We start from the raw sequence: 12,107 nt of genomic DNA, 5'->3' as shown, positions 1-12,107 counted from the left end.
AAAAGCTGTAGAATTCCCTCCAGTTTCAGAGATGGGTGGGACCAGGATACTATCTGCTGCTTGTAGGACAGGTGATTTTTAGCTTGTTTTGCCTGGAGATCTGGACAAACTGCTTGGAGTTTTGAGGCCTACAACTTCCTTGCTTGGCCCTTGCACTTCCTTGCTCTTGGGATTTGGGAGACTGGGTTGTTAATGCCACTTTGAGAGAGGGAATGGTTTCTCTCTGCCTCAAGGAGGTGACAGTGAGACCGCTCCTTAAGCAGCCAAATTTAGAACCTTTGATAATGAACAACTACCATCCAGTCTCTAATTTGCCCTTTTTTTGCCAAGGGAATAGAGTGGGTGGTGACTTCAAAACGCCAGTCATTTCTACTCATAGGCCTGTTGTACAAAAGCCAAATACTTTTGATGATCATTCAAACATGTAATTAGCTACTCCTCCGGTAACTTGTGGAGACCAAGAATTCTGTCCCGTTGACCAGGCTTGGAAACTTTTGAAAACTGAAAAACTGACAATAATTCTCTCTTAAGGTCCCTCATATTCCAGAAATAACTAACGTATCTTTGTGCCATGATACTTTCAAGACCTAGTTAGCAAGTCAGTAACAGTAACTATCTGTACAGAATAGTTTTTAAGCACATTATTTGAAGCACAACAATTCTGCTTTTTGGAATTTTGGGCACGTCTCATTCTATAATGCCAAGGAAACAGTTCCATCTGGCCATATTTGAGCTGTTTTAGCATATATAAAGTGTCATGTGCAAAATAAAGTACAAAATAGTAATGAAGATTAATCACTGCAGATCTCTGGATTCCAAACAGGCTTTTACCAGTAAGAAGAAAGATTGAGGTATTACAATGAAAGACACACAGTCATACGTTGACCTGATCTACAACGGCCTTGCCATGATTACACCTTGCAGTTTTCTAACACATCTTGGCACAGGACACATGCAACTGAGCACACAGCATAAGCTAACCAGATTTTACATCCTTTGGATGATGACAAGTCCCATGAGGATCTCTCTCTAATGATTTATTTCCAGCCAAAGAACTCCCCTAATGAGTAGTGACTAGGAAACAGCACAATTAATGTGGAAGAACAACAAAAGCAATGCAACATGGTTTTGCTGCCAAAAAGGACATAAATATTACTATAAACAGTCATCTTATGCACACTCTGTTGATTTCATTGTTGTCTGAGCATGCAAATTTGGTAAAGTAGGTTTATGTGATTATGTGTCAGTTATCAGTAAATAATTCATTGCTGTCCAAAGCAGCCTTTCAAACACTGTTGAAAACCCACCCAGTTCCCACAAGTCATTTATTCACCTGCCTAGCTGCTCACCATTTCTGCATTCTGTAGTATTTCCCCAGCTCAAAAAGCACAAATTCACATTTATCTCTCGGAGCCATCCCAGATGAGGCAGCAAACCATACCTTATGGTTCTCAAGGTTTTGATTTAAAACAGGGATAGCACAACTCTCTTAAAATAACTCTTAAAATAATTGAGTTATCTAGAGCATGTCATTTGAGGACAGCAGTCCTGGGTCTCAATCTACAACATGTTTGCTTTAAAATAAGATCCATTGGAATCAATCAGTACTATGGAGCAAGCTGAATAGCTAGAAGCAGATTAAATGTAAGTTAAATTTTAGGTTTTGGGGTCCCCCCCCATTTTGTTTTTAAAAAGGAATAGCAAAGCAGAATGCAATTCTTACTTCTAAGAATTGATTCCTTCATTGGCTCTATATTGAAAATGTTAAACAAGTTTTAAACCCAAGGTTTATTAGCTCACAGTCCTGAAGTGTACACTGAGAGATTTATGAGCTTGATTCAGCCTGCCTTGCCAATACATGTCAGCCAAGAGTGGCCTTCAGACTCCGCTCCTGATGTGAGAAAATCATTCACTCGCCAAGTGTATTGTCCTTTAACTTCCAGGCTGCCAACAAGGTTATCAAGTTAACATTTATTATGGCAGCAAGTCCATAAGGTTGACAGCTTATCCACTCATGTCCTACAAGATGATTTCACTTATATGTATTACAGAGTTGTTATTTAACATTCATCTAAGGAATTTCTAGAGGGCAGAGTAATAGTCTCATCCATCCTGGTGACTCCTATGTAGAACATTGATCCTCAATGAAACTGTTACGATTTTGAAAAATAAGATTATGAACTAGTTAACAGTGTTTAGGTGATTAAAATGATTTGCATATTAAAGGTAAAGGTAAAGGGACCCCTCACCATTAGGTCCAGTCGTGACTGACTCTGGGGTTGTGGCACTCATCTCGCTTTATTGGCCGAGGGAGCCGACATACAGCTTCCAGGTCATGTGGCCAGCATGACTAAGCCGCTTCTGGTGAACCAGAGCAGCACATGGAAACGTCGTTTACCTTCCCGCCGGAGCAGTACCTATTTATCTACTGACCTTCTAATTGGCAAGTCCTAGGCCAGGCATCCCCAAACTGCGGCCCTCTAGATGTTTCGGCCTACAACTCCCACGATCCCTAGCTAACAGGACCAGTGGTCGGGGAAGATGGGAATTGTAGTCCAAAACATTTGGAGGGCCGAAGTTTGGGGATGCCTGTCCTAGGCTCTGTGGTTTAACCCACAGCAACACCACTATAATATGTATTGTCTGCATGCAAGGAGAAGAGCCACAGCTCAGTGGTAGAGCATCTGCAGAATGTCCCAGGTTCAGCCTCCAGTATCTCTAGGTAGGGCTGGGAATGCCCCCTACCTGAAACCCTGGAGAGCCACTGCCAATCTGTAGACAATAGATGGTCCAGTTACAGGGACGCTTGCTCTGTCCCAGCTTCTGCCAAACTAGCAGTTTGAAAGCATGCCATTGAAAGTAGATAAATAGGTACCGCTACAGATTAGTGCATAATGAGAGCTAACTAATTTACATTCTCTGAACTATAGAGTGGTTATTCCAATCCATATTAGTAATGCTGGGAACAGAAGAACAGTATCCCCCCCTCCCCCAGTAAATGCACCCAGAATGTAAGGAAGCAATTGTCTGACTACACTTCCTATGCAGAAAGCTGTCCGTGGACAAACGCCGGCTCCCTCGGCCTGAAGCGAGATGAGCGTCGCACCCCATAGTCACCTTTGACTGGCCTTAATCATCTAAGGCAGGCATCCCCAAACTTCGGCCCTCCAGATGTTTTGGACTACAATTCCCATCTTCCCCGACCACTGGTCCTGTTAGCTAGGGATCATGGGAGTTGTAGGCCAAAACATCTGGAGGGCCGCAGTTTGGGGATGCCTGATCTAAGGGGCCTTCACCATTTACCTTTACACTTGCTATGTATAGAGTTTGCCAAAACAGAGCTGTTAATCCAGGAGAAGTGTTAAAAACACTTATCCGATTTTTACTCAGGTTTTGTGTGTGAACTTGCGCATTACCCATGTTTACATTCTGCACCTGTGTATTTAGGAAGCATGACCAGGCCCGGCTCTAGGGGTAGTCTCAGTGGCACGGGGGCGCCGGGGCGCTGGGCTGGCAGGAGGGCGCTGCGCGGAAACCATGCTGCGCGCTGCGCCCGCCCAACAGGACGGGGGCACCGGAGCGATCTCCACGCCAGGGCGCCCGACCGGCTTGAGACGGCCCTGAGCATGACCAAGTGAAGATGGATATCCAATTACATTGCTCAGCACCTTAAGGTTTAGTCAGGTCAGATGGTATGGGGGATCATTTTGAAAGAGGCTGAGAGTGAGAGGAAACCTGGGAAATAACAAGTCAAAACCCAGCTCACTGTGAGGTAATGGTAACTTACAGCCAGTCTGAGTATAGGTTATTTCTTGCCTATACTCTCAAAAGTGAGGTGCAGGCAACTAACAGGTGCCCTATGTCCTAGGTTGCAATCCTATGCACACGAGAGCTTCTAACTATCCAAGAAAAAAAGGGGTGTAGCATTCTTGTGTGTCTTTCAGAAAAGCTGGATACGCAGAAAGCAGCACATGAACCTTTTCACATCATGCAGGGAATCATCACCATTTGACTGTCAGTGTCTGAACATCATTCTGGTTTTACAGGCAAAACTACAGAGGCTGGCTGGCTCAAAGCCAGGTAACACCAGAGTACACTTATTTGGTAGAGCAACCCTAGATCACACCACACACTGAGTCAGGAGGAGGAGCAGGCTCCATTGGAAACAATAGGACTTAACTTTCCAATAAATATGAATGGGATGAGGGTGCATAAAGTAGGCTGAGGCATGGCCCAACCCAAAGCTCGGCACTTTTTAGTCTCATTGATTTCCCATGCTTAAATAAATGGGACTTGGAGTAACAGAGCGGACTTTGGCTGCAATGAGCCCTTGGTTTCAACTTTTAATATGCTGGCAAAGTTCATATTGTCAAGAATTGTCAAGCAGTTCAATGTGGATTATATGTAAATACATTGGGTATTTTATTTTCAGACAAAAACAAACTAACTGCAATACTGTTTAAAAGCATGCATTCCACTCACCCAGCTCTAAACTACCCATTTTTAAAAAGAAAGGGGTCACTAATTCTGGTTTGTCTGTTGTTATCTGTTTACTTATGGGGTTGTTTTTTTCTTGTTAGACACAATACATCAACATATCCAGAAAAAGTGACAGCTGCACACGCCCTGAGATGTCCCCTGTGACAATGTTAAGCATTTAAACTGTTGTGAGATTAATGTGCCTAATTGGCTGCGATTAATGTTGGTGAGTGAAACTCTTTATCTACACATCCATTCCTGACATTTGGAGCTGTTTCTTAACAAGCACAGTTCAAAATTAAGCCAAGGACATGAGGTTCTAAAAAAATAACAAATAGTTATGTAAGTGTAACATCCAACTAGGGAGAAATGGGCTTCTTTCTTCTTTATTTTGTTTTCTTATACTGAAAGATGGCAATCAGCTAGCGACAAAAGTAAACATGGTTTATAAGACCCATCCAACCTATGTTGGCAACAGTGCTACAAGCTTTGACGCTTCATAGTTCTCTTCTCTTGTAAACAGTTATGTGAAGTCTGAAAGTGTACACACCCTGACTTGGGGACTGCAAAAATCCCAGGTACATCAAAATATTATGTTGTTTCCTGGGCATATGTGGCATCTTTATTCGGGCCTTTTGTAAGTCTGGTCCTACAAACGTGATTCAAAAAGACAAAGAAAAGAAGCAAACTTCAAGCAGGTATAAAGAGAGAGTATTTATTCATTCAATTACATTTCTGAACACATTCAGGGACAACAGGCAATTCTATATGCCACATTACTGTTTGGTGCTGTGCTATTCCCCCCTGCCCCTAAACAATTTCAAATATTTTCCCATCACTGCTCACCCAAAAGAAATTAGAGCAATAAAGAGTTACATCTTCTGTATTGTCACTTCAGTCTTGTGTACAATAAGATTTTTGAGAGAACCTTTAAACAGCCTAGGAAACACAAGTCAAGAGTGCCAATTTGTCAAACAATGAAGCTGAACGTTAAAAAGGAAGCAAATGAGATTAGAGAGCTTCCTAGGCTGCAGCAATCACAATATGAAGAAAACCATGATAATAGTGGAGGGAGGGAGGATCTTACAGTGTTTCTACTCTCCTGTCATCTTATATCTCTTAGCTGCTTCCTCAAGAATGCATTGCAGTTGAAGCAGAATATATGCTACCAGCCAAGTAACTCAGATGAAATAATGTAAATAATACAGCGGGATCACCTAGCTACAGGGTATGACTATAATCTGGGCCCCAGCCTTGTCACTTAGACATCTATGTGCCCAAGCCTTGACAGCAGTTTCTGATTTATTAACATTCTTGAATGAACCATATAACCCCGGCCCAGCCACAAGATTATATGCTCAATATCTGGCAAGTCTCCTAACGGGCACAGAGGATGATGTTGTAACTGCTAAGCATTTCAGAACACTGGCTTTTCTTTTTGCGGTTTGCACTGCTGGTGGTTTTCTTGCCTGAGCCACCTAGATGTGTCTTGCTAATAGCCTGTCATTCCTTCTCCTGAAACAACCTCTGGCTTCCCGTACTTTGGGCCCCTCTTGCTCTCTGCTCTAGAAACACTGCATTCTGGACCATAATTACTACAATGAAGGGACGTTCCAGCGTTCTGTGCTCGATGAGGACATTTCCAGATACAGAAGTTGTGTTCTGCAATCTAACTCTACTGGCACCTTGGAAGAAATGGCAGACAAAGTACGTAATTAAGGTGGTCACTGTGGAAACTTTGCAAACTTTGCTGTGCAAAATACGGTAACTCTATCTCCCTGATGGGTTTTGTTAGGTTCCCCACCCCCCACCCCTGAAGTACGCCTTTCTCCACTCCACTTTTTTGCTATAGCAATCAACTGCAGTAACTGTAGCCTGGTTTTAGCTGATCTTATTGTTAAATCCAACACAACAGATATTTATTGCTTGTAAGCATAGGTCATTGCAAATACAGTAAAATGCTGATTAGCACAGACCTAAAGTGTGGATAAATTATACATCATTTAAAATGCAACCAAATTTAAAGTACATCTTAAAACATCCTGAGGTTAGTCTTAGATTTGGCTTGCTCAAGTTAACAAGTCCCCTTTACATTTGGATCAAGTGTATCACTTGGATTTTATTTGCTGCAGTTGCAAATAGCGCAATGTAATAAGTTAGTTTTCTTCAATTACTGATATTTTAATGATAGTTTTATGGAATCTGTATCTTGTGCTGCATCCTGGTATCCAGTGAAATGAATCCAGAGTTATAAATGCTCTTAATAAAATAACTACATCTCTTTTTTTAAAAAAAAAAACCCAGTTGTACATCTACACAGCATGACTTAACATATTGTTATCACTTGTTTCTCTTATGCTGATGGGCAGGGACCACATAGGTTAAACTTTGGGTTCTGTGCAAAGAAAATGATGCTGAAATGAAAGGTAAACCAGCTAAATCACCCCATCAGGTAAATGTCTCAAATACATCCCTAAAGCCCTATACAGTCATGCCCTAAGCATCTTGACACAATACATCAGCCCCACCCCCCACCCCGAACACTATGGCACCACAAAACAGACACTTCCAACTTAGGCAGCTTTCACAAGTCATGCCAATAAAGTATTTGAATCTATAATTCATCACGTATGTATGTTCCTGTTAATGCCAGGAAGAATGTCGAAGGAAACCACTTTTAAATGGAATGTATGTTTCAGACAATATAGAATTTGTATATAAATTCCCACAGGTGTAGGAAATGCTAATAGATCAATATTAATCAAGCACCCCTTGTTAAAAATGTGTTCTTTTAAAATGCTCATCTAGCAATGAAATTTCAAGCAAGTATTGAACTGATTTGGGCTTCAAATCCAGACTCTATTTTCAAAGTTTTTGATGCATGGAAAGATACTTTTTTCCTCTGTCCATATGCAGAGTGCTTTCGCCCTGTCACTGAATAATCACACTTGCCACAGTAGGCAAGCAAGAAGCATCACTGAAATTCCAGGATGCATTCCAACCAAGCAAAAGCACTTAGGGTGCGAAGCAGGACCACTATGGGGTGTGTGGCCTGAAGAGAGTTCCAGGGGCCAGATAGGGGGATCTTGGGGTCACTTGAGGGCCATGGGTGTGAGGCTCCCCATCCTTGGTGTAAACAGTCCATAACATACCACTCAATGAGACAGGGTAAGTGAGAAGAGACAGAAGCAGTTGGTGCACTACCATATAATTGCTCAGACTGTTCTTCTCTTGACAGGAAGGATCAGGCAAAGGATGGCTACCCCAGTGCCTCTCAATGCTTGCACATCCTTGCTCCCTAGGCTGTGCAATGGAATGACTGGGCCCCAAAGAAGCCCCCGGATGAATGAGTGAGCGAGCGAGCAAAAAGAGGAAATGGCAACTGCTTCCAAGAAGGCAAAGCTCAATCTGCTCACTCTTTTACTCTTTCTCTCTCTCTCTACAGGTGGTGAAGCACAGCTGAAGGTCAGGGAAGGAGCCACCACCTACCACTTGACCACCTTCGCTCTCCCTATAGGCAGCACCAATATGGGGACTGGGATGACAAAGAGGGTGGGTTAGTAGATAGCAGCGGCTGCTTGTGGTTCATGTCCAATCTCCTCTGCACAGTGCCAAGAGAGGAGTAGTTATGTTTTCCTTGGAGTCCCAAGGATTTGCACAGGACTTGCACACCATTCTCCGGAAACCGAAGCGGCTCACATTTTCAGTGTTCCCAAATGCTTAGCTTTGGAGCATACGGAACAGCAATTCCTCTGTGTCCCTTCCTGCACGCTTTCACCAGAGTGACCCTCAGCAGCTGACTCACCTCTTTTCACTCTGTCTCCAACCAGAACAGAAGGTGAGAAGATTTCTTCTCAGTGGCTACAAAGCTGTCATTTCTTGCTGACCGGGCAGCTCTAGGGTGTTGAAGGCAAGGACCCCACTAAAGAAATAATAGTCACAAGGTCTTTGACTCTCCCCCTGTAAACCTAGACCTCAACACCTGTGGTTACTTAGCCCTGAGACTTGCAGCCCAAAGCTCCTATACTGTACTAGGAAACGAAGCCCCACTAACAGTGGCAAATTCTGAAGACGGTGGCTACTATGCCTTTAAAACACATTTGAAGCGCATGCACACACACACACAGTTTATTAAGGAATCCTGGGCACTGTAACTCCGTGAGGGGTAGACTGCACTGCCCAGAACTCTTTGAGTGACAGAATAATAGCATCATAGAATTGTAGAGTTGGAAGGGACCCCAAGGGTCATCCAGTCCAACCCCCTGCAATGCAGGAATCTCAACTAAAGCATCCATGAATGTGCTTCGAAGGTGCTTTAAGGGTACCATGCGTCTGTACGCAGCCACAACTACAACAAACACAGTATAGTTGCCAAGACACGGGCATCATGTCCTCTCACACACCAGCCTAGCGGACTCAAAAGTTTGCTCAGCTCTCATGGTCATAACCATGGGGTTTTGGAAGACACCCCAACCCAACCCAACCCAGCCCCAAAGTGCCAGTTTAACTCTTAGCCGCAGCATGATAACGCAGCCTACCTCCTCCTCTAACGAGCTGCTTATTTGGAGGGTCTCTCTGACAAAGAGCACTTTTCTGGCGGTGCGCAAAGAGGACTACTAAAGGGAGATGACATCCCCTGCCCTGCCCCGCTGGTGGCAGACCTGGGGGCTGCTGCGCGGACCAGGATGGCATCTTCCAGCTGCGCCCTGGCGCGGCTGCCTCTGCCCCTGCAGCCAGCCGCCCATCAGCATGGAGAGAAAGAAGCGCGCGAGGGCAGCGTGGCGGGGCAGATGCTTAAAAAAGAAAAAGAAAAAAGGCGCCTCCCGCAGGGCGCCGGCACTATGCCGCTGCTACTGTTTCTCTGCCGCCGCCGCGAAAGAACCGCTGAACCAGCAGCACCTACCATCCTTTGCTTCTTGTTGTCGGACATGTCGCCGGCTTCGCGGCTCCCTCAGCTCCTGGCAGCAGTGGCGGGGTGGGGTGGCGTGGCGGGCAGGAAGGCAAGCGGCTGGCTCCCGCGGGCTTGCTGAGAAGCTGCGAGGGGAAGGGAGTAGGTATAAAAGCGGCCGAGGAGACACGTAGCACTTCCCCGGACCGCCTTTCCAGCCCACGGCTCACACCCCGCGCCCTCCGCTGGCTCCTCCCCTCGGTGCTCGCTCTTCTCCCGGCTGCCACGGGTATTTTTTTTTCCTTCCCAGTGGGGGAAAGGGCTCCGCGAGAGTATACTCACAGGAAAACTTTTCTCCTCTCGTGCCTGCGTCCTCCCCGCTCCCCCCGCCAGTGAGGACCCGCGCTTTTTTATTGTTTTAAATCGCCTCAGGCAGCGCTCGCTTAAGAAAAACGTGTTCTTGCTCCGATAGGGGACAGGACACGGTCTCACCCACGCGTTTCCCTGGCTAAAGGTTTGCAGGCTGGCGCTGGACGGAGGGGAGGTCCAACCCTCGCCAAGAATCTCACCTTTGTGCAACGAGGGGGAAAACAACAACCCCGGGCTTTCCCTCGCCTTAAACGCTGGTTTAGGGAAGCCTGAGAGCAAAATAAAGCAAAGTACAGTATGTCAAAGGACACTCTGGGCATAATAGGTGATTCTGGGCTGGGAAAAGTGGCTGCCTATTTTGTTTTAAACCCTGCTTCCCAGCCCAAAGCAGCTTGCAGAGACAGAGCCACACAGGCAAGTAAAGGCGCGATATACAGTATTAGGGATACTTGGAGGTGTTAATAGCACTTCCTTCTGGTCACCGGCAGCTGTTATCTTAGCCTAACACAGCCAGCCACATCCGCAGCACACCTTTAAAGCACTCTTATGACACTTGCAACAGTCATGGAGAATCAGCTGTTTGTTAAAGGCTTAGAGAACTACAGTTCCCAGCACCCATGGAAACTACATTCCCCAGTATTCTCTATGGCTGCTAAAGTGGCATAAGAGTGCTTCACATGTGTTCTAGAAAGAAGAAGCTGTAGAGTGGAGACATGGGCCGATTGATCATAGTAAGAATAACAACCCAAAGAGTTCTCCAACTGTGTGTTTCAACCCTACAGGCAGTGCTACCACCAGCACATTTAAAACACACACACACACACACACACACACACACACACACACAGCTTTCAGGCACAAAAACAACACACCATGGCAGCTTCAGGCAGTAGTACCATGAATTGTCCTCTGCTGCATACACTTACCTTAATTCTGCTGTCCTTCCTCGCCTCCACTTCAAGCCAACTGCATCCCTGTATTTTCTTTCACTCCAGCTGCAAAGAAGCAGCAGTGCTAGGAGAAGCTCACACACTTGAGACAATTTCCACAGGGGCTGCTCTTGTTAGCCTGTCGTTACATAAACAACAGGAAGCTTAAGGACAGGCAAATTTTATTATGGCATAAGATTTTGTGGACTGGAACCCACATCATCTGACAATTCCACTATACATAATATAGAAAAGGCAGGGATTCGGTGTTGGTTTTCAGGAATCCCTAGTATCAGAGTAGAAAGCCAACAGTGCAAGATGCATAGCCTGCCTTGGTCCTAAAGTGTTAAGTGGTGATGTGGGAAGACTGGGAACGTGACACTGAAAAAACTGAGTACGGTAGCTGTGTGTGCCATGGAGGTCCAGATGTGTGGGAACTTCAAATGTTATAATAATAATGATTTATAATAAATTATTATGTATACCCTGCCCGTCTGGCTGGGTTTCCCCATGAATTGGCCCCAAAGAGCTGCTGCAGATGCATTTAGGTGGTCCTTTTTCATTTACTGCAAGGAGAAAGGCAATTTGATTGGAGAATAAATTTATGACACCTGTTCTTTCCTCTTGTCACGTGTGTAAATAGTCAGGGCCGGCCCAAGTCATTTTGGCACCTGAAGCAAACCACAAAAGGGTGCTCCTTTCCCCATCAGGGAAGAATGGGAGAGTAAAGGTCTACATTGGGAACGGGGTGGAGAGAGAAAGCTCTATATCAGGATCTGCTGCCCCTGTGGATCCTGCCGCCTGAGGCAGTCATCTCACCTGGCCTCCTTGGTGGGCCAGCCCTGTAAATAGCATTATAGTGGGAAGGTAAAACCGGCATACATCTTGTGGTTCATTGCACTAAAATAAACCTTTTGTACAGAACAAGCAATTGCTCTGTCACACATTTTAAGTGATATAGAAGGAGAACATGCTATACTCTATTAGCAGTTGATTACATTGATAAGAAAATGTAAAACCCAGCCATAAAACGTGAATAGCTAATCCACAGAAAGGTACTTACGGTGTGATGAAATTTTTATTATGTCACACACACGAGTTTGAACCAACAACATGTTGAGAGTCTCTGTACTCATTTGGAATATAATCCATTGAGATTTGTTTGTTTGTTTGTTTATGGCTACAAATGTTAAAACTGGGCTGGAAGATCCAGCAGAAGCTTTAAGCATCACAAAGGAAATTGAACTAAAATGTTAGAATACTATATAAGTGCTGCAACCTCAGTTAGGTACAGATAGGTAGAGAGCCTTTTTCCGAAAGCAGCACTCTTCCCACTTCCTTCCTCAAAGAACTGGAATCTGCACACAATATTTCCTGGATAACATTTCAAACTGTTGGTCACTTTTGCTAACAAATACCTAAATAGAGTGAATATGTTGGTC

General features: G+C 44.7%; 1 protein-coding gene across 2 annotated transcripts in view; it reads right to left on the bottom strand.

Moving 5' to 3' along the window:
* PAPSS2 (3'-phosphoadenosine 5'-phosphosulfate synthase 2) overlaps nucleotides 1-9,532 on the bottom strand; it is a 42,295-nt gene extending 32,763 nt beyond the window's left edge. For both annotated transcript variants that reach the window (XM_035137390.3, XM_035137392.3), the window contains exon 1: nucleotides 9,383-9,532. In XM_035137390.3, the coding sequence (XP_034993281.1) occupies nucleotides 9,383-9,409 (27 nt within the window). In that variant the 5' untranslated portion in view covers nucleotides 9,410-9,532. The remainder of the gene's footprint in view (nucleotides 1-9,382) is intronic.
* Between the last annotated feature and the right edge of the window lie 2,575 nt (nucleotides 9,533-12,107).

The sequence above is a fragment of the Zootoca vivipara genome, chromosome 5 (genome assembly GCF_965207765.1).
Source record: "Zootoca vivipara chromosome 5, rZooViv2.hap1.1, whole genome shotgun sequence".
NCBI classification, from domain to species: Eukaryota; Metazoa; Chordata; class Lepidosauria; order Squamata; family Lacertidae; genus Zootoca; species Zootoca vivipara.
The sequence above is the reverse complement of the archived record's forward strand: the minus strand, read 5'-3'. Positions and strand labels throughout refer to the sequence as shown.